General features: G+C 42.9%; 1 protein-coding gene across 9 annotated transcripts in view; it reads left to right on the top strand.

The window, feature by feature from the left end:
* The window catches only part of SLC2A3 (solute carrier family 2 member 3), a 90062-nt gene that overhangs the window by 7670 nt on the left and 59980 nt on the right, over nucleotides 1-22412 (top strand). For 4 of the 9 annotated variants that reach the window (XM_058743783.1, XM_058743784.1, XM_058743782.1 and 1 more), the window contains exon 3: nucleotides 16206-16304. The exons of the other annotated variants lie outside the window; for them this stretch is intronic. In XM_058743783.1, the coding sequence (XP_058599766.1) occupies nucleotides 16206-16304 (99 nt within the window). The remainder of the gene's footprint in view (nucleotides 1-16205; nucleotides 16305-22412) is intronic. 9 annotated transcript variants of the gene reach the window in all.

Genomic DNA, 22412 nt, shown 5'->3' with positions numbered 1-22412 from the left:
ATGCTAGACGTCTCCATGTTTCTGAATTTTTGTCTGTCTAAGTGAAAGTCTTCTTAAGAGATATGATGGTATGGATATAGTAGAAAGGGAAAATTTGATGATATAAGGGAAATACTTTCCGGTCAGAATTCTTGAGTAAGGTAAGAGGGAAAGGGATCCAGGTCTCTAGGCGAGAGGCTGGCCTCACCAGATGGGAGCAGGAGACACAAGCATTTCAACAGGGAGTGGGGGGGGAGAGGGGGGGCTGAGTGTTTGGATTCAGACACGGTCAAGTTAGTAGACTTCTCAAGTTAGTAGACTTCGTAGTGAAGTAGAAAGATGAGGAATTTCTCGTCTCCGGTTTTCAGTGAAATTAGAAAGGAGATTATCACTTGAAGAGTGAGGAAAAGGTGTGAACTTGTTTTCTTACAGAGTAGGGAGTGAACTGATTTCAGACAAGAAAGCTTTGTGGGGCGCCTGGGTGGCTCAGTTGGTTAAGCCTCCGGACTGGATTTTGGCTCAGGTCATGATCTCATGGTCTGTGAGTTTCAGGCCGGAGTCTGGCTCTGCTCTGGCAGCACGGAGCCTGCTGGGGATTCTCTCTGTCTCTCTGCCCCTCCCCTGCTCGTGTTCTCTCTCTCTCAAAATAAATAAGCTTAAAAAAAGAAAGAAAAAAGAAAGCTTTGCAGAGCAGTGCTGAGAGCCCACTTAAGATCAGCACCTAATCGAAATTAATCCCCTAAGCAGGGTTGTGGATTTTTCCCCAGCCATTTGTTTAGTTAGTGAGTGCAAGCAAGCAGAGTAAGTAGAGTTGGAATTAACCAAGGGCTGGGATCTTACCAAGGAATACAACGGGAGGGGAAGGAGTGCCAGAGTCGCAGGTTGTGCCAAGGAGCCTGTAGAGGGACGATGAAATGATTCAAGCTGGGTGATGTCGGAAATAAAAACCGAAAAGTGCTCATCAGTGAAAAGTTGATGGGGTCGATGGCTTAGAGATCCTACTTGTATTATGAATTGTTAGGGGCGCCTAGGTGGCTCAGTCGGTTAAGCATCCAACTTCAGCTCAGGTCATGATCTCACACTCCGTGAGTTCGAGCCCCGCGTCAGGCTCTTTGCTGACAGCTCAGACCCTGGAACCATCTTCAGATTCTGTGTCTCCCTCTCTCTCTGCCCCTCCCCTGCTCATGCTCTGTCTCTCTCTGTCTCAAAAATAAATTAAAAAAAAAAAACATTAAAAAATTTATGGGGCGCCTGGATGGCTGAGTCGGTTGAGCATCCGACTTCAGCTCAGGTCATGATCTCACGGTTTGTGGGTTCGAGCCCCGCGTCGGGCTCTGTGCTGACAGCATGGAGCCTGGAGCCTGGAGCCTGCTTTGGAATCTGTGTGTCTCTCTCTCTCTGTTCCTCCCCTGCTCTCACTGTCTCAAAAATAAATAAAATTAAAAAAAAAAAAAGAATGCAGAGGAGGTGATGGACAGTGTGAGATGCAAGAAAGAGGTTTTGGAAGGAATACGTCTATCATTAATGGCCAGGCCTGGGGTGTCACCATGGGATTAAGTGACTGAGGTGGGTTGGAAAATAAAATGACTGGAAATGAGTAGACAAGGAACTGAGAGCCCAGCACATTGTTTCCAGGGATGACAGAGTGCCTAGGAATGATGATGGTAGGAGGGGTGTAACCAAGAGAGTGAATCAGGTTTTAAAATGTCCAGGGAATGAGGGGAAGTAAGCCAGGAGATCAGCAGATGATTACAGTATCCTGATGGCATGTACCTCAAAGGATCCGAGTCTTGAGAAACTAGACGATGAGAAGTTGTTTGGAAGTGACACTGTGGAGCTTCGTTAAGAATTACAAATGAAATGCTAACCCGGGCGGTAGTACTTTGACGGGAGTGAGAAACTCTGACTCGAAAGTTCAGAAAGGGGCTCATGGAAAAAATGGCATTTACGGGGGACTTTGAAAGGTGAAATGAATTTTGACAGAAATCGCTTTGGAAAGATATCGCCAGCCAGAGAAAATATTATTACGAAAGAAGAGGGAGTTAACACCGACTGTTCCGCCCATGACTGGTGTTTCTGCCTTCGGGCCTGTTGCCGTGTTGTTAACTGCGGTAGGGTGTCAGTAGGCCACTAGGTGGCAGTGCATATCCTTGAGGATGTACAGCCCTCCTTGGGACTGTGGGTTTTTGTGAAGGCTGGAAATGAAAATCTAGCCCCAGCACTGCTGAGGGGAGGCAAGTGATGTGTGGATTGGTGTATTTAGTAAGGCTTCAAAGTGTTGTCACGGTCTTAGCATTAAAGGGGCAAAGCCGTCAAGAGAATAAACTTGAGAACATTTAGGCAAAAGATCAGGAAGAAGATGAAAGGAAGCTGTCTCAAGACAAAGGTATGATGTGTCAGAAGTAAAGGCCGCACTTTCTTATACCATACACAAAAATAAACTCAGTGAATGAAAGACCTGAATGTGGAAACTGAAGCCATAAAAACTTCTAGAGGAGAGCATAAGCAGTCATGTCTTTGACATCAGTCAGCCTTAGCAACATTTTCCTAGATCCGTCTCCTCCGGCAAGGGGAACCAAAGCAAAAATAAACTCTCGGGACTACACCAAAACAAAAAGATTTCCACAGAGAAGAAAATCACCAACAAAACGAGAAGGCAACCTACTGACTGGGAGAGGATGTTTGCAAATGGAGATGTGGTGTCTATATACAATGAAATAGTACTCTGCCATGAGAAAAGAAAGATCTTGCCATTTGCGAAAACACGGATGGGCCTAGTGGGTATTATGCTAAGTGAAATAAGTCAGACAGAGACAAACAAATACCATATGATTTCACTTCTACGTGGAACCTAAAACACAAATGAACAAACAAAGCGAAAGTGGACACACAGCGACAGAGAACACACTTCCGGTTTCCAGAAGGGAGGAGAGCACGAGGATGGGCAAAACGGGTGAAGGAGAGTGGCAGGGACAGGCTTCCAGTGATGGAATGAGTCCATCATGGGGATGAAAGGCACAGCTTGGGGAATAGAGTCAACGGTATGATAACAGTGTCATATGATGACAGATGAACTTCACTTCCTGTGGTGAGTATAGCTTGTCATTCAGACTTGTGGAATCACTTTGTTGTATACCTGAAACTAGTGTAACACTGTGTGTCAACTCTACTTAAAAAAAAAAAAAAAAAAAAAAAAGAAGTAAAGTCCCAAAGAAGGAAGCACAGAGAAGGGAAGAGACTTGCAGACCTGTGGTAACAGGGCGGGAAGTGGGTACCAGAGCAATACTGAAAGACAGAAGCAGTGGTCTCCTCCTCCTCCTCCTAATTTTTTTTTTTTTTTTTTTTTTTTTTTTTTTTACTTATTTACTCACAATTTGGAGAAGTTTTGAAAAACTACATACCCTTCTTACACATTTTTAAGTTAACAGCTAAGAAAAATTTTCGATGTTTAAATAGCTTCCGGGGATTAATTTTTCTGCTGTCTAGTATATGAAATACGTGCTTTCAGGGCCAATGCTGGACTTTCCAGTGCTTTTGTGCAAATTTGGAAATGAATTCCCTGGGGAAAAAAAAAAAAGAATGGGCAGATTTTCTAGGGATGGGGCCCTGTGCAAAGAAAAAAGGCGCATCCCCTGTTGGCCAAGGAGCAGGGCCTGGCCAGCGGGATGCAGACTATATTTCAGCCTCTACTTACCCCAGGAAACTGCACAACTAGGTTTCACCCTCCACCTGCCGCTCAACCACACAGCCATCCACACGGCCTTGTAGATTTTTTTGGCGTGTAAAAACCTTTGCAGAAATAACAGACTAAATGGAAAAGCCAGGAAGCCCATTCACACTTATGTTCTGTCAGAAAAAGTCTTAAGTTGTTTCATTTCAAATAAAAATGCTAATTTATATCCCTGTGTCAACCATCATACTTAGTTCTAAGACAAACAGATGCTGTGGAACTTTGCTTCGGGTTTCTTTGCCAGTTGCTGCTTCTAAAACATTAGCACACTTAAGACTCACTTGGAAGAGTCACTTGTTAATACAAATTTCGTGGTCCCACCCTACTGGCATTCTGAGACTCGGCAGGTCTAGGGAGGAACTGGACATTTGCTTGTCTACCAAGCTCCCAGGAGATGCCCACGTGGTCCCTCCATGGATGATCACACTTTGAATAACACTGGATGAAATAAGGCATTGGCTGCTTTAATATTTCCCGTCAATGCCATAATGACTGTCACAGTGCTGTCCCTGAGGAGCGATGTGCTCTCAGATTTTGCCTGTTGCACCACTGTAAAAATTTAAGATAGGTTAGAGATTAGCTTTTCTCTTGCCGAGTAGGTGAAGTGACAAGTGGGAAAGAAAAAAGAGCAAACCTTTTTTTTTTTTTTTAAGTTTATGTATTTATTTTGAGAGAGAGAGACAGAGAGAGCCTGTGTGTGAGCAGGGGAGGGGCATAAAGAGAGGGAGAGACAGAATACAAAGCAGGCTCCATGCTGTCAGCATAGAGCCCAACTCGAGGCTCGAACCCATGAACCATGAGCTCATGACCCGAGCCAAAGTCAGATGCTTAACAGGCTGAGCCACCCAGGTGCACCAAACTAGGCACACATTCTTAAGAAAAGCAGTCTTATGAAAGAAAACACATGAAAGTTGGAGATCAGGAAAATTATTTCATTAAAAATGGGTTGGAAGGGCTAAGTGAAATAAGCCATACAGAGAAAGACAGATACCATATGTTTTCACTCTTATGTGGATCCTGAGAAACTTAACAGAAACCCATGGGGGAGGGGAAGGGAAAAAAAGAGGTTAGAGTGGGAGAGAGCCAAAGCATAAGAGACTCTTAAAAACCGAGAACAAACTGATAGTTGATGGGAGGTGGGAGGGAGGGGAAGGTGGGTGATGGGTATTGAAGAGGGCACCTTTTGGGATGAGCACTGGGTGTTGTATGGAAACCAGTTTGACAATAAATTTCATATATTGGAAAAAAAAATGGGTTGGAAGGGAAGGAAGGGGTGAGTAGGTCCTGCGTAGGGGATTTTGGAGGCAGTGAAATCTGTATGATACAGAGGGGAGATACAAGTCATTATACATTTATCCAAACACCAAGAGTAAACCCTAATGTAAACTGTGGACGTTGACTGATAATGATGTGCCACTATAGGTTCATCAACTGTAACAGTAACATTCTGGGGAGGGATGTTGGTAATGGATCTTGAAACAAACAAACCAAAAAACAATAGGGGTGCCTGGGTGGCTCAGTCGGTTAAGCGTGGGACTTCGGCTCAGGTCACGATCTCATGGTTCATGGATTCAGCCCCTCATCAGGCTCTGTGCTAACAACTGAAACCTGCTTCCTGAACCCTGTTTCGTATCCTGTGTCTCCTTCGCTCTCTGCCCCTCCCCCACTCGCGCTCTGCCTCTCTCTCTCTCTCTCTCAAAAATAAATAAACATTAAAAAAGAAAATTAAAAAAAACAAACCAAAAGCCCTGTCATCAGAAAATAAATAAGCACTGCAATTGACATAACTATCTTAAAAGGGTGTAACTCATGTTGGGTTGCCTAATGTCCAGAGTGGGAGGTAAGGGGTTACCCAAGGAAGTGATGAAGTCATTTTACTGAGCAAATGACACTCTTCGATTTCCAACACTACAAACAAAGAGAAAGGCCTCTGAGGGAAAGTCCACCTGTGGGATGAACTGTCTACTGACCTCTGGCAAGGAACCTTCACTTCCGGGGCTTTGTGGCCCTCGGCACCAACAGCTCAGAACTTTACGATTTCCAAAGCACTTTAATATAGGTTATTTAATCCTCTCAATAACTCCATGCCTAGCTCTGATGCCACAGAACTAATCCATAAAGCACAAATCAGCCAAGGTATACAGGTTGTAATAGGCCCTTTCACTTTATACAATAAAATCTCTCAAACACCTGAAGCTGCAAAGTATAAAACGAATTCTTTGTCATAATGGAAGCTATTGTATGCTTAAAACATAACGATTTATGACTATTTCGACATCCACTAGCAGATTTTCTTTTATAATTATGTTTCATTCACTACCAAGTATTTTTTCCTATTTTTCATTGCTGTAGCTGAGAGAGATGGACAGGGGCGGGGAATGACCCAGAAGTATGGTGGGTGACTGGGACAATGTACACGTGTAATCGACACAGATAATTGAAAATTAATAGCATCATATTCCTCAGCCTAAGAAGGCACGGAGAGCTTTTATTTACTGATAATTGCATTAGGTACTTTGCCACTTTTTCCGATTTAATCCTCTTGACAATGTATGAGATGGAATAGAACTTCAGCTCCCTGGTTACGGTTGCCAGAGAAAATAGTTTTTCCGTGTAGGTATGTCTCAAGCATTGCATGGGCACATTAACACTATAAAAAGTATTCATTATTCATTTGAAATTCAAACGTAACAGCATTCTGTTTGGTTTTTGCTAAATCTGGCAACTCTTCCTGTTTCTGTTATCCCTCATGCTTAGAATGAATTACTTTTCTTCAAAAAACACATTGCAAAAAAAAACCACTTTGCAACACATTACACTCCTTCAACGAATTGCCTACCTAATAAAGGCCTATCTCAGAGATACTGCAGGTGCAGTTCCAGACAGCACAGTAAAGCGTATATCACAATCAGCTAAGTCGGATGAATTTTATGGTTTCCCGGTGCATATAAAAGTTATACGTACACGATACTATAGTCTATTAAGTGTGCGCTAGCTTCATGGCTGAAAAACACAATGTACATTCCTTAATTAGAAAAATACTTCAGGGGGCTCCTGGGTGGCTCAGTTGTCAAGCATCCAACTCTTTCAGTTCCGGTCATGATCTCACAGTTCATGAGTTCCAGTCCCACGTGGGCTGACAGGCAGAGCCTGCTTGGGATTCTCTGTCTCCCTTTCTCTGCCCCTCCCCGGCTCATGCATTCTTGCTTGCTTGCTCTTTCTCTCAAAACTAAATAAACATTTTTTTTTTTTTTTTTTTTTAATACCGTAGGGGCACCTGGGTGGCTCAGTTGGTTAAGTGTCTGAATTGTGATATTGGCTCAGGTCATGATACCGGGGTCATGGGATCGAGCCCGCAGTGGGCTCTTCACTGAGTGTGGAGCCTGCTTGAGATTCGCTCTCTTCCTTCTGCTCCTCTCCACCCCTCTAAAATAAATTTTAAGAAAAAAAATTCTTTAGGGGTACCTGGGTGGCTCAGTCGGTTGGGTGTCTGACTTCGGTTCAGGTCATGATCTCATGGTTTGAGTTCAAGCCCCGCATCGGGCTCTGTGCTGACAGCTCGGAGCCTGGAGCCTGCTTCGGATTCTGTGTCTCCCCCTCTCTCTGCCCCTCCCCTGCTCATGCTCTGTCTCTCTCTATCTCTCAATAATGAATAAACGTTTAAAAAATTATTAAAAAAAGAAAAAAAAGTACTTTATGGCTTAGAAATGCTAACCATCCTCTGAACTTTTTGCTGGTGGAGGGTGTTGCCTTGATGTTGATGACTGATCAGGGTGGTGGTTGCTAAAGAATGGGGTAGTTATGGCAGTTTCTTTCTTTCTTTCTTTCTTTCTTTCTTTCTTTCTTTCTTTCTTTCTTTCTTTCTTTCTTTCTTTCAATAAGTTGTAGGCCCAATGTGGGGCTTGAACTTAAGAATCCTAGATCAAGAGTTGCATGCTCAGGGTGCCTGGTGGCTCAGTTAGTTAAGCGTCTGACTCTTGACTTCAGCTTAGCTCATATCTCAGTGTTTGTGAGATCAAGCCCCACATCAAGCCTTGTGCTGACAGCATGGAGCCTGCTTGGGATTCTCGCCCTCTCCGACTCTCTCTGCCCCTCCCCTTCTAGATCTCTCTCTCTCTCTCTCTTTCTCTCTCTAAAAATAAACTTGGGTAAAAAAAGAGTTGCATAGTCTACCAACTGTGCCAGATGGGCACCCGTGGCATTTTCTTAAAATAAGAAAACAGTGAAGTTGGCCCCATTGATTGGCTCCTTTCACAAATGATTGCTCTGTAGCATGCGATGCCGTTTGATAACATTTCACCCACAGTACAACTTCTTTCAAAATTGGAACCAGTCCTCTCACACCCTGCTGCTGCTCTATCAGCTCAGATATATGTAATGTTCGAAATCGGTTGTGGTCATTTCGACAGGCTTCACAGCGTCTTCAACAGGAGTAGATGCCATCTCGAGAAACCACTTTCTTTGCTCATCCGTGAGAGGCAACTCCTCATCTGTTCAAGGTTTATCTTGAGATTCCAGCAACTCGGTCGCAGCTTCAGGCTCCACTTCCGATGTAGTTCTCTTGCTGTTTCTACCACACCTGCAGGTCCTTCTCCACCGAGGACTTGAACTTCTCAAAGTCATCAAAGAGATTTGGAATCACCATCTTCCAAACTCCTGTTCACGTTGATACTTCAACCCTTTCCCACGAATCACCGATGTTCTTAATGGCATCTAAAATGGTAAATCCCTTCCAGAAGGTTTCAATTTACTTTGCCAAGATCCATCGGAGGAATCACTGTCTCTGCTAGCTAAAGCCTCACAAAATGTATTTCTTTTTTCTTTTTTTCTTTTACTTTTTTTAATGTTTATTCATTTTTGAAAGACAGAGAGAGACAGAGCACAGGCAGGGGTGGGCGGAGAGAGAGGGGGACACAGAATCTGAAGCAGGCTCCAGGCTCTGAGCTGCCAGCACAGAGCCTGACACGGGGCTCGAACCCAAAAACCATGAGATCATGACCTGAGCCGAAGTCGGATGCTTCGGCTGAGCCACCCAGGTGCCCCACAAAATGCATTTCTTAAATAAGACTTGAAGTAGACTTCTTCAGTCCACGCCCTGCAGAATGGCTGTTGTGCTAGCAGGCGTGAAAACAGCAGGAATCTCGTCAGACATCTCCATCGGAGCTCCTGGGTGACCAGGTGCGTTGTCAATGAGCAGTCGTGTTTGGAAAGAAGTCTTTTCTTCTGAGCAGTAGGTCTCAACGGTGGGTAAAATATTCAGTAAACCATGTTGTAAACAGATGTGCTGTCGTCCAGGCTTTGCTCTTCCAGTTACAGAGCACAGGCAGAGTCGAGTTAGCAGAATTCTTGAGGCCCTGGGACTTCCAGAATGTGCACGAGCACTGGCTTCAGCTTAGTCACCAGCCACATTACCCCTTGCAAGAGAGTCAGCCTGTCCTCTGAAACTTCGAGGCCAGGCACCGACTTCTCCTCTGTAGCTATGAAAGTCCTAGGTGGCATCTTCTCTCCGTAGAAGGCCGTCTGTCTACACTGAAGATCGGTTGGCTGTTTAGCGTGGCCGCCTTCATTAATTATCCGAGCTAGGTCTTCTGGACAAGTTGCTGCAGCTTCTACGTTAGCACTTGCTGCCTCACCGTGCACTTTTATGTTATAGAGATGACTTCTTCCCTCAAACCCCCTGAACCAACCTCTGTTAGCTTCAGACTTTTCTCCTGCGGCTTCCTCGCCTCTCTCAGCCTTCATCGGATTGAAGAGACTTAAGGCCTTGCTCTGGATTAGGCTTCGGCTTAAGGAAATGTGATGGCTGGTTTGATCCTCTATCCAGACCTCTAAAACTTTTTCCATTATCAGCAATAAGGCTGTTTCATTTCCTTATCATTTCTGCGTTCACTGGAGTAGCACTTTTCATTTCCTTTTCATTTCCGAGAATTTTTCCTCTGCATTTATAACCCTTTGATGCAAGAAGCCTGTCTGAACTTTGAACATGCCTTCCTCACTAAGCTTCGTCATTGCTAGCTTTTGATTTAAAGTGAGAGATGTGCAACTCTTCCTTTCACTTGAACAGTTAGAGACTATTGTAGGGTTATTAAGTGGCCTAATTTCAATATTGTCGTGTCTTGGGGAATTTTTGTCTTGGGGAGTAGGGAGGCCCAAGGAGAAGGAGAGAGTTGTGGGAATGGTCAGTCGGTGGAGCAAGTCAGGACGCACACATTTATCCAATAAGTTCACCATCTTATATGGCACGGCTTGGGGCACCCCAGAACAATTACAGTAGTAATATCAAAGATCACCGATCACAGGTCACCAAAAGAAGTATGATAATAACGACAAATTTTGAAATATTGTGAGAATTACCAAATGTGACAGAGATATAAAGTTAGCAAATGCTGTTGGAAAAATTGTGCCAATAGACTTGTTCAACGCACTGTTGCCACAAACCGTCAGTTTATAAAAAACACAGTATCTTCAAAGCACAATAAAGCAAAATGCAATTAAAAAAAAAAAAAGGTATGCCTGTAATTTTGTCCTACTGACGATTATATTGGCAGAGGAGCCAAAAGTTAGAGGCAGAGGGTTGTTAATGCTTTAGATAACTTTTACAGGACTCTACTGCGGGAACTGTAGGAAATCCCAGAAATTTACTTCTACTATTCCAAGATTTTTCTGAGGCTTGAGTCCTCAGTCCTAACTTCAGTGGAGAATGATTTATTTCACTTTACGGATCAACCTGACGAATAGACATGCTGGTGAAATCTTACAATGAGAATTGTAAATTTTTTAAATTGGAAGAGACTTTACAGATTATGTAATTTTTGCAGTTTCCAGAACTGGGCTCTGACTCTCTCTTTATTTTTTTATTTATTTATTTTTTTAAATTTTTTTTTTTCAACATTTTTTATTTATTTTTGGGACAGAGAGAGACAGAGCATGAACGGGGGAGGGGCAGAGAGAGAGGGAGACACAGAATCGGAAACAGGCTCCAGGCTCCGAGCCATCAGCCCAGAGCCTGACGCGGGGCTCGAACTCACGGACCGCGAGATCGTGACCTGGCTGAAGTCGGACGCTTAACCGACTGCGCCACCCAGGCGCCCCTCTTTATTTTTTTTTTATTTTAAGTTTATGTATTTTGGGAGAGTGTGAGAGCAAGCACAAGTGGCAGAGGGGCAGAGAGAGAGGGAGAGGGGATCCCAAGCAGGCCCAGTGCTGTCAGTACAGAGCCTGACATGGGGTTCAAACTCAGGAACCATGAGATCATGGCCCGAGCCAAATCAAGCCTCAGACATTTAACCGGCTGAGCCACCCACCCGCCCCTGACTCTGATTCTTAAGCAAGAGCCATTGTCTCCAGGACTTTGCAAGTGGGATTTCCCATGCCTACTGCCAGGGAGTGTCAGCACACCTTACCTTTCCCCTTTTCTTGCCTATGCTCCCTCCCAGACACCTCTCCCTGTCTGAGTACCAAACATTCCAAATGTTTTTTGTTCTTAGGTTGTAATATGTTATCTATGGCTCCAAAGTGGCAGTGATAAAGGAGGAGGAAAGTGATATGGAACAATCAGAGATGAAAATAAACATGCCCCAGACATGAGACAATCCCCTTGGTGAAACTGTGACAGGCCTGAAGAAGTCTAGTTCTTCCCAGTGAGGGAGAGAGAGACAGGGGAAGGTCAGTCTGCACAGGCTCCTTGCAGTGGCTAAACGTGAGGTTATTCTTCCAAAACCAATAGGATTCAAGGCCGTGAATGCTAAAGGACAGTAAATGTCAAGTTAGTCAGCACCTGATCTCTAATGAATATGTAACCTTGTCTCTGTTGTGGAGAAACAAACTGAGATTAGCTGAAATATTTTCTAAAAGACTTTCTTCTACGAGGAGGGTCACCAGCTCTCAGAAAGGGTTTTCTCCATGATCAGATAGGACATGTCTAGAAGCTTACAGTGGCTTTAATCCATAATACATCTCTATGGGTATACAGAGATTAGTGCCAAAGACTCAATATATAATAGTTGATCAGTAAATGTTTATTGAATAAACACCCCCAGGTCAGGTTCTTTATTATTTTTTCTGCTTTGTCACAACTATTTCTATGGATTATTTTTGTTGTCTGTAGTTTAGGAAAAACAAAATCAAACAAGTAATCATACCATCTGCCTCTCAGGGAAATTTACTTGAAAATAGAGGTTTACATCAGATGTACGTATTAAGTCCTTTCATGCCTGATATTCTTTTTTTTTTTTTTTAGATTTCATTTATTTAAAACAAATTTAAAAAAATTTTTTAATGTTTATTTTTGAGACAAAGAGAGACACAGCATGAGCAGGGAAAGGGCAGAGAGAGAGGGAGACACAGAATGTGAAGCAGGCTCCAGGCTCTGAGCTGTCAGCACAGAGCCCGACGCGGGGCTTGAACTCACGAACTGTGAGATCATGACCTGAGCCGAAGTCGGATGCTTAACCGACTGAGCCACCCAGGCGCCCCTAAAAAAAAATTTTTTTTTTAATGTTCATTCATTTTTGAGAGACAGAGAGAGAGACAGAGCATGGGTGGGGGAGGAGCAGAGAGAGAGGGAGACACAGAATCCTAAGCAGGCTCCAGGCTCTGAGCTGTCAGCACAGAGCCCGACTCAGGGCTTGAATTCACTGACCTGATCATGACCTGAGCTGAAGTCGGACGCTTGACTGACTGAGCCACCCAGGCGCCCATGTAAGATTTATTTAAGTAATCTCTACATCAGTGTGGGGCTTGAACCACAACCCCGAGATCAAGAGTCGTGTGCTCCTTTGACCAAGCCAGCCAGGCCCCCAATCTTTACCTGATATTCTGAGCCCACCTTCCAGTCATCACCCTCTGTTAGTATGAAAGCCCCTAACTAGTTTTAGTAATCTTAGTAATCTTTCTAAAATTTGTGCTCATGTTATTAGAGTGCTGAACCTGCTAGCTGTCTCTGTGGTACTCAGAATAAAGTCCAAACTCCTTCACCTAGCATATTAAGCCTTTTGTGATATGATCCCTACTTAACTTCCCGGCCTCTTCTCATCCCTTGGCCCTCTACACTTCAGCCATGCAGACATTTTGGCAGGTTCACAAACATACCATACTCTATCCTTCGAGCTCTTTCTCACACGGTACCCTCAACCTAGAACACTATTTTCTCCTATCTCTCTCCCTCCTAAATTGTCAGGCCTTCAGGTCTTTCTCAACTTATCTTCTCAAAGAGGAAACCTTCCTGGTCACTACCACACCCTTCCTTCTGCCTGAATTTTGTATCTCTTCCCCAAGTCCCCCATGCAAGACCGGAAGTCATGCACTGCTGAGGGTGCGGGGGGGGGGGTTTATTCACATAACTCTGTCGTGCATGGTGACATGGGGTGTGCAGACACGATCTGCACAGTCATGTGGGGTCATCATGGGAGTTAATGAGTCTTTTAAGTCTCCCATGTTTCCATCTCTCGTAAGTCTGATAATTCAGTAGTGACACGGCCTATTGCCATTCTGCCCCACACGAGGGCTCCTTTATAATTCTAGGCCCTGTACTGAGTGCTGGGAGAAAACGAAGGGAAACTAAAGAAATTAATGTGTATATTCAATTTTAAAACATAACAAGGTTGTGGATAGTCCCATAATGGAACTGTAAATGTCAAAAAAAAAAAAAAAAAAAGTTCTGTGTAAGTACTCCAGAGAGATTATTGTTTCTGGGCATTGGAAAGAGCACAAGTGGAGGGACATTTGAGCTGGGCCTTGAAGGGATGGCCACTGGCGGATACGGTAAATAACCACGTTCCAGACAGAGAAAATATAACACAAAGAGTATAAAGGTAGTCTGTGTGACCCGATTAGATAGGAGTGAATGAGGAGGCTGGAAATAAAGTCAGTGGTGGAGGGTTTTGAGTGCTTCATTAATCAATATGAATTTTATATTGTAGGCAGCAGTCATTGAAGAGGTTTGAGTACAACCAGTGATATAATTAGTTCTGTTTAAAAATATTTTTCACTATTATTTTTTACTACCAAACAAAGCACACCTATTCTTCTTTTTCTCTCTTCATTTGTTCCACAAAAATATACATCAGATAAAGCAAATGGCCTCTATAATCCCACTCACTAGAGTTAACCATTTCGTATAATGCTCCATATTTTTCCTGTGCACATGTGCATGTGTTTATGTATAACTTGTTCATTCCTAAGAATGAGATCATTCTTGTCTTTTATGTTTATTTATTTATTTATTTATTTTTTTAACGTTTATTTATTTTTGAGACAGAGACAGAGCATGAACGGGGGAGGGTCAGAGAGAGAGAGGGAGACACAGAATATGAAACAGGCTCCAGGCTCTGAGCGGTCAGCACAGAGCCCGACGCGGGGCTCGAACTCACGGACCTCGAGTTCGTGACCTGAGCTGAAGTCGGCCGCCTAACCGACTGAGCCACCCAGGCGCCCCTATGTTTATTTATTTTGAAAGAGAGAGAGCACGTGCACACACGAGCAAGGTATGGGCAGAAGAGAGGGAGTGAGAGAATCCCAAGCAGGCTCTGTGCTGTCAACGCAGAGCTTGACGCAGGGCTCAGTCTCACAAACCTTGAGATCATAATCTGAGCCACGATCAAGAATCCCGATGCTCCACTGACTGAGCCACCCAGGCACCCCAGAAAGGAGATCATTCCAACCATGCTTTTGGCCACTGCCTTTTTGGAAGTAATAAGTATCTTCTATGAGGAGGCAGATCACACAAACATGAGCAACTGCAACAAAAACGTGAGCATATGTAACTATATCCTACTTCACTAATAACATTCAACATAGAAATGATACCCTATTTTTACCTATGAGACGAGAAATTTAAAAGAATGATCAATATTTAGTTTTGGCGGGGATATAACAAGACACTCTTTATGGATGTGGTGGGAATAAGAATCAGGACTTTAGGAAAGGGAAACCTAGCAATTCTATTCAGAATTTAAAGTGTATCTACCTTTGAGGGACACCTGGGTGGCTCAGTCAGTTAAGCATCTGACTCTTGATTCCGGCTCAGGTCATGACCTGGTGGTTTGCAGGCTCAAGCCCTCCACCGGGCTCTGTGCTAACAGCGCAGATCCCTGCTTGGCATCTTCTCTGTCACCCTTTCTCTCTGCTCCTCTCCCACTCCCAAGCATATGTGCGTGCTCTGCCTCTCTCTCAAAATAAATACGCTTCAAAACTTTTTAAAAAATCTGTATCTACCTTTGAAATAACAATGTCGTATCTGTAAACTTTTCCTATAAGATTCTCTGAGAGACGTTCATAGTATAAATGCACAAAGACGTTTATTGCAGACTTATTTGGGATAGAAGTGCATCCTAAAGGAATGATAAATTGTGGTGTCCCCTACCATATTATGGGCTACTGTGTAGCATATCGAAATGCACTGATACAAAAAGAATGTTTTTGATATGTTGTTAAAAGAAAAAATATCCGAGTGGTAAGATGGTATATGTATTTATAGAAACCGTTCTAAAAATCATACATCTAGACAAGCAGAAAGCATGGGTATGCATTCGTCTATAACGTGTGTATGTATATGTGTGCTCATGTGTTGTGTATTACACCCCCAAAGTTGAACCCTTGTTAATGTCTATAACGTCTGTAATGTATATGTGTTGTGTATTACACCCCCAAAGTTTAACCCTTGTTAATCTTAAAAATAAACAGGAATGCAGTGTGTCTTTCACTTTTTACTTTTCATATTTTTAAGTAAAAAAATACATTTACAAAAATGAACATACGTTATTTTAAAAATACACAGTGAAGAAGGGCACCTGGCTGGCTCAGTCAGTAGAGCATGTGATCTTGATTTCAGAGCTGTGAATTTGAGCCCTGTGTTGGGCATAGAGCTTACCTGGAAAAAAAAGAAAAAAAGGTAAAATATACAGTGGAGAGAGGCGCCTGGGTGGCTTAGTTGGTTAAGCGTCCGACTCTTGATTTCGGCTTACGTGATGATCTCACGGTTTGCAGGTCAGAGTCCTGCGATGGGCTCTATGCTGACAGCATGGAACCTGCTTGGGATTCTGTCTGTCTGCCCCTCCCCCACTTGTGCTCCTGTGCACGAGTATGTGCATGCTCTCTCTCAAAATAAATAAATAAAACATTAAAATATATATATACAGGGAAGAAGCATATACCTAGACATGTTTCCTTTTTTCTTTTTTTAAAACCATTTTTTTTTTAATGTTTATTTTCAAGAGAGAGAGACAGAGTGCAAGCAGGAGAGGGGCAGAGGGAGAGGGAGACACAGAATCCCAAGCAGGTTCCCAGCTCCAAGCTGTCAGCACAGAGCTGCACTCTGGGCTCAAACTCATGAACCGCTAGATCATGACCTGGGCTGCAGCTGGATGCTTAACCAACTGAGCCACCCAGGCGCCCCTACCTAGACAAGTTTTCAAGTCCATATATATACTTATATTTTATTCTTTTTAATAAGGACATAGTATTTTATTGATACCTATACTATTTATTCCTTCTGTAGTTATTGAGAGCCTACTCTACGGCAGATACCAAGCCGGGCATTGAAGGAAACAACAAGCACTTAAAACAGATTAACAGAGAAGGGTCTTCTTTAGGAAGAGTGAGTAGGGAAGTCCTTTCTCAGTAGTGACATGGAAGCTGGGACCTAAAAAAAAAATATGCTAGCCATGGGAGAAAAAAGCATTCTTGGCAGAGGGAACATATATAGACAGCCCTAAGGTGCAAGAGAGCTTGGTGTTTCCTGGGGAATTGAAAATAATATCGATGTAGTTGTGACTGGTATGTTAGGGAGAATATATAGTGCAAGGTGAGATTATAGGTAACATTTTTTTTTTTTTTTAAGGTGGCTCCACACCCAATGTAGGGCTTGAACTCAGGACCCTGAGATTAAGAGTTGTGTGCTCTACTGTGCTGACAGCTCAGAGCCTGGAGCCTGCTTCAGATTCTGTGTCTCCCTCTCTCCCTGCCTCTCCCCTACTCACACTCTGTCACTCTCTCTCTCTCGAAAATAATGTATACAGGGGCGCTTCGGTGGTGTAGTTGGTAAAGCGTCCGACTTTGGCTCAGGTCATGATCTTACAGTTCATGAGTTCAAGCCCCCCATCGGGATTTGCACTAACAGTGCAGAGGCTGCTTCAAATCTTCTGTCTCCCTCTCTCTCCTCCCCTCCCCGGCTCCCACGCACGTTCTCCTTCTCTTTCTTGAAATAATAAACACTTAAAATAATAATAATAAAATGAATGTTTACAAACTTTACGTGTATTGCAAGTGTCTATTTTATTTTTTTATTTTTTTTAATTTTTTAAATGTTTATTGTTTTTTGAGAGAGAGAGAGAGCACGGGTAGGGGAGGGGCAGAGAGAGGGAGACAGAATCCCAAGCAAGCTTCATGCTGTCAGCACAGACAGGCACCCTGCAAGTGTCTATTCTCCAAAACCTTAGCCAGGCCTGGGGATTGTCAGTCATCATAGTTTTTAACAATCTCGGTAGGGAGAACAAAAGCAAAAACAAAACCCTTTTTCTTTTCATTTGTTTTGTTCCTAAGTTTGGATGTCTTTTTGTTTTGGCCATTACTGAATCTTCCTGTACACGTGCTTGTTCCTGTGCTTGGCCTGTTATTGTCTTTCATTGTTCACTTTCTTTTATTGCTATGAAAGAGCTCTTTGTATATTATGAAAATTAAGCCTTTGTCATATGAGTTGCACACTTCTTTGCCAATTTTTTAAAATTTTATTTATTTTTTAGTTTTAATTTTTTTATGTTTATTCATTTTTGAGAGAGAGAGATAGAGTGTGAGCAGGGGAGGGGCAGAGAGAGAGAGAGAGAGAGAGAGAGAGAGAGAGGAGACACAGAATCAGAAGCAGGCTCCAGGCTCTGAGCTGTCAGCACAGAGCTCGATACGGGGGCTCGAACTCCTGAACGGTGAGATCATGACCTGAGCCGAAGTCGGACGCTTAACCGACTGAGCCATCCAGGGGCCCCTTAATTTATTTTAATTAATTAATTTATTTATTTTGAGAGAGAGAGAAAGAGCAAGTCAGGGAGGGGCAGAGAGAGGGGAGAGAGAATCCCAAACAGGGTGTGCACTGACCCTATGCAGGCTGATGCAAGGCTCAAAGCCGCCAGCCATGAGGTCATGATCTGAGACAAGTCGGATGCTTAACTAACTGAGCCACCCAGGTGCCCCAGTTTTTGTTTTTTTTTTTTAATTTGATCATGTTTTATCACATAGAGAGTTTTAATTTTAGGGGCACCTGGGTGGCTCAGGTGGTTGAGCACCCAACTCTTGATTTTGGCTCAGGTTATGATCTCACGGTTCTTGGGCTCAGGCCCCACACCGGGCTACCTGCTGGCAGTGTGGAGCCCTCTTGGGATTGTCTCTCTTTCTCTCTGTCTGCTACTCTCCAGCTTTCACCCCCTCCCAAAATAAATCAATAAACTTAAAAAAATGGAAAGTTTTCATTTTCTGTGGTCATGTTTATAAGGTTTACTCTTTATAACTTGCATGTTACAGGTTTTGCTGAGAACAGATCTGTATTTTAAAAAGGCGATTATAGTGATAATGAAGTATATGATTATACCTGGGGAAATTGAAGAAAATGGGACCAGTTGGTATTCGCTGCAAATTGAAGCAGTGACTGACTATGAGCGTGGGGAATAGAAGACAGATTTGAGGGACTTTTTTTTTTTTTTTAAATATAACAGCTTGATTGAGATACAGTTCATAGCATATCATTCACCTACTTTAAAAAAAAGTGTTACAATTCAAGGGTTTTTAGTATGTTCCCAGAGATTCACAACCATTAATCAATCTGAGAACATTTCATCACCCCCAAAGGGGCCCCACAACCATTAGCAGTCTTTCTGCATTCTTCCTTAACCTCTCCCAGCCCTTGGCAACCACTAAGGTACTTTCTGTCTCTCTAGATTTGCCCATACTGGACATTTCATGAATGGAACCATAAAGTACAAGACCTTTTGGGACTGGCCTCTTTGACTTAGCATATTTCAAGGCTCATCCATGTTGTAACATGTACTTCTTTCCTTTCTGTGGACAAATAATATTTAATTATACGATGATAATCCTGCATGTGTTTATCCATTGATCGCTTAATGAACACTTGGGGTTTTTTTTCCATTTTTGACTCTTATGAATGATACTGTTATGAACATTATTATATATTTTTTTATTTTGAGAGAGAGAGAGAGAGAGAGTATATGGCAAGCAGGGAATGGGGCAGAGGGGGAGAGGGAGAATCCCAAGCAGGCTCTGGGCTGTCAGCACAGAGCCTGCAGCGGGGCTCAATCTCACAAACCATGAGATCATGGCTGAGCTGAGATCCAGAGTCAGACACTTAACCAACTGAGCCATTCAGGCGCCCCTGTTATGAACATTCTTGTGCAAGTTTTTATGTGGATATAGGTTTTCACTTCCCTTGGGTATTTACATTGGAGTGAAATTGCTAGGTCATACAGTAATTCTGCATTTAATTATTTTCCAAAGCACTGCACCATTTTACATATACACCAGCCATATGCGAGGATCCTCATTTCTCCATATCCTTGGAATAATTGTTATTTTGTCATTTTTATTATAGCTGTTCTAGTGCATATAAATTGGCATCTCAATATGATTTTAATTTGCATTCCCTCAAAGACTAAAGATGTTTCTTGCTTATTGGCCATTGGTGCATCTTCTTTGAAGGCATGTCTGTCCAAGTCCTTTGCACATTTTTAACTGGATTATCTTTTGTTGAGTTGTAAATTCTTTTTTTTCTTTTTCTTTTTTTTCTTTTTGGTGAGCTCTGTGCCCAATGTGGGACTTGAAGTCACAACCCCAAGAGATCACAAGTCGCATGGTCTACTGACTGAGCCTGCCAGGTGCCCCGAGTTGTAATCTCTTGTATATTCCGTTTATGTTCTTTATCAGATATATGAATTATATTTTCTCATTGTATAGGTTGTTCTTTCACTTTCTTGATGGTATTCTTTGGTGTTTTGTTTTTGATGGTATTCTTTGAAACACAAAAGTTTTATGTTGATGCAGTTCACTTTACCAAATTTTTCTTTCCTTACTTGTACTTCTGATATTATAACACAAAAAGCTTTGTCTAACCCAAGTCAAAAGTGTTTATATTTAGATTTGTGAACCATTTTGAATTAATTTTTAAGTGAGGAAGGGATTCAACTTCATTTTTATGTTCATGGATATCCAGTTGTAACGGCACCATTTTCAAAATAAACTTTGATCTTATCAATAACTAGGCCAGTATTGAGGGACATTTTTTTAAACTTTTTCTTTCTTTCTTTTTTTTTTTTTAATATTGCCAAGAGAGAGAGAAACAGAACATGAGCAGGGGAAGGGTAGAGAGAGAGGGGGACACAGAATCCGAAGCAGGCTCCAGGCTCTGAGCTGTCAGCACAGAGCCTGACGTGGGGCTCGAACTCATGAACCGCAAGATCATGACTTGAGTGGAAATTAGGTGTTTAACAAACTGAGCCACCCAGGCGCCCCTAGGGACATTTTTTTAAAGCAGACTTAAAAGTACTTGACAGTTGGAAAGTGAAGGAGACAGAAACGTCAGAAATTTTAGTTTAAGAACTAAAATTAACTTCATTAACCATTAATGGTAACTTCATTAATCAAAGTGGAGAAATCAATTAGGGGAGGAAAAGCAGAAGCAGATTTGGAAGTATGCTGTTTTGAGCATACTGAACTTGAGGTACTTATAGGGTATCCAGGTGGAGATTCACAGCAGGCAATTTTAAATTTGCTATGGAAATCAAAAGAATGTTTGGAGTAAAAGCCAAATTTTGAAGTCCCTTCTGTGAGTGAGGTTGAGACCACTTGAGAATCGGTTCAAAGATGAACCTGATGTTTAAGAGTCATTGAAGAAGAGCCCAATGGAGAAAGAAAAAAAGTAGAAATTAGAAAAGTTGAAGACTACCTAGAAAGTGGTGTGGGAGCTGAGAGAGATTGAGGTTGGGGCGGGGGGTGGGGGGGGCTCATTAACAGTTTAAATGATGAAAAGAAGGAGGCACCTGGGTGGCTCAGTCAGTGGAGCATCGGACTTTGGCTCAGGTCATGATCTCACGGTTTGTGAGTTTGAGCCCCGTGTTGGGCTCTGAACTGACAGTGTAGAGCCTGCTTCATATCCTCTGTCTCCCTCTCTCTCTCTCTGCCCCTCCCCAGCTTGTGCACTCTCTCTCTCAAAAATAAATAGACATTAGGGCCGCCTGGGTGGCTCAGTCAGTTAAACGTCTGACTCTTGGTTTCTGCTCGGGTCATGATCTCACGATTCATGAGTTCAAGCCCCACATGAGGCTCTGTGCTGACAGTGTGGAGCCTGCTTGGGATTTCTTCTCTCTCTCTCTCTCTCTCTCTCTCTCTGCCCCTCCTGTCCTCTCTCTAAATAAATAAACCTAAAAATAAAATTAAATAAATAATCTTTTTTTTTTTTTAATGATGAAAAGAGTATGCATTGGACGATAGCTAGGAAGGTCACTGGTTTTACATTAGGTTATTCGTGTCTTTTGCACCCGAAGCTTCAACAGAGAGGTTGCAGTGGAATGTGGGGAAGAGTGCTTGAACCTTCAAGCAAAAAAAGTTTTTTCCTTTGGAAATTATTGCTAAAGACTGTACCTACCACAAGGAGGGCAGAGTGCTTTTCTTTTGCTCCAATCCTGTCCCTATACTCCAAAACTTAAAACAGCTCAGATAAGCCTGGAATGTCATAGCAAGACTTTCCAAAGACTAGGAACGAAAAAAAGAAAAAAAGAAGATCGCAACTTACGATTAATAGATATTTCTCTCGGGGTGCCTGGGTGGCTCAGTGAGTTAAGCGGCTGACTTGGGCTCAGGTCATGTTCTCTTGACTAGTGGGTTCGAGCCCCGCATCGGGCTCTGTGCTGACAGTTCAGAGCCTGGAGCCTGCTTCCGATTCGGGGTCTCCCTCTCTCTCTGCCCCTCCCCCACTCACGCTCTGTCTCTCTCTCTCTCAAAAAATAAACCTTAAAAAAATTTTTTTAATACATACTTCTCTTTCAGTGAAGTGGTTCACTGAAGACTTATCTTCCTGAGAAGCTCTTGGCCTCGTTCCATTTATCAGAGGCCAACTGTCCCTTGTACCTCTTGGGAGGGTCCTCAAACACATCAAACTCAAAGTCTCAGGGAACGAGGTCCAGTTTCCTCGTACATATGTGTAAGAGCTCTGGTTTCCTTTTTCTGGACTTAACCTCTTTTCTCCAGATAAAAGAACGTCTACTTCTTTGAAGGAAACCATACCTTCTCACAAGTATGTCGCCATAGGCACAGGCCGTAGCCTATTTCCATAAAATAAATAAAAGTTTCAGTCATACCAAAGATATCGCTAAGTAGCAGGCGTGTAATTTCATACAGAGGTCCGAACTTCTATGCAGACCACTAGCTATTCTGACATATGTTGATGCTGAATAGGAGAGAAAGAAATAGAAACAGGAAGTATAGAGTCCTCTTTGGAAGAATTTGACAATGGAGAATACCTTGACAGAGTCCGCTAGAGAAGTTGAGGTATAGGAAGGATGAGAGTATTTCAGGATGCGGGTACTTTAGAATTTCATTGGTAATGGGGCGCCTGGTGGTTCAGTCGTTTGGGCGTCCGACTTCAGCTCAGGTCATGATCTCGCGGTTTAGGAGTTCGAGCCCCGCGTCGGGCTCTGTGCTGGCAGCT

The sequence above is a fragment of the Neofelis nebulosa genome, chromosome 8 (assembly GCF_028018385.1).
Source record: "Neofelis nebulosa isolate mNeoNeb1 chromosome 8, mNeoNeb1.pri, whole genome shotgun sequence".
NCBI lineage: Eukaryota > Metazoa > Chordata > Mammalia > Carnivora > Felidae > Neofelis > Neofelis nebulosa.
This window is presented reverse-complemented; position numbering and strand designations above follow the sequence as displayed.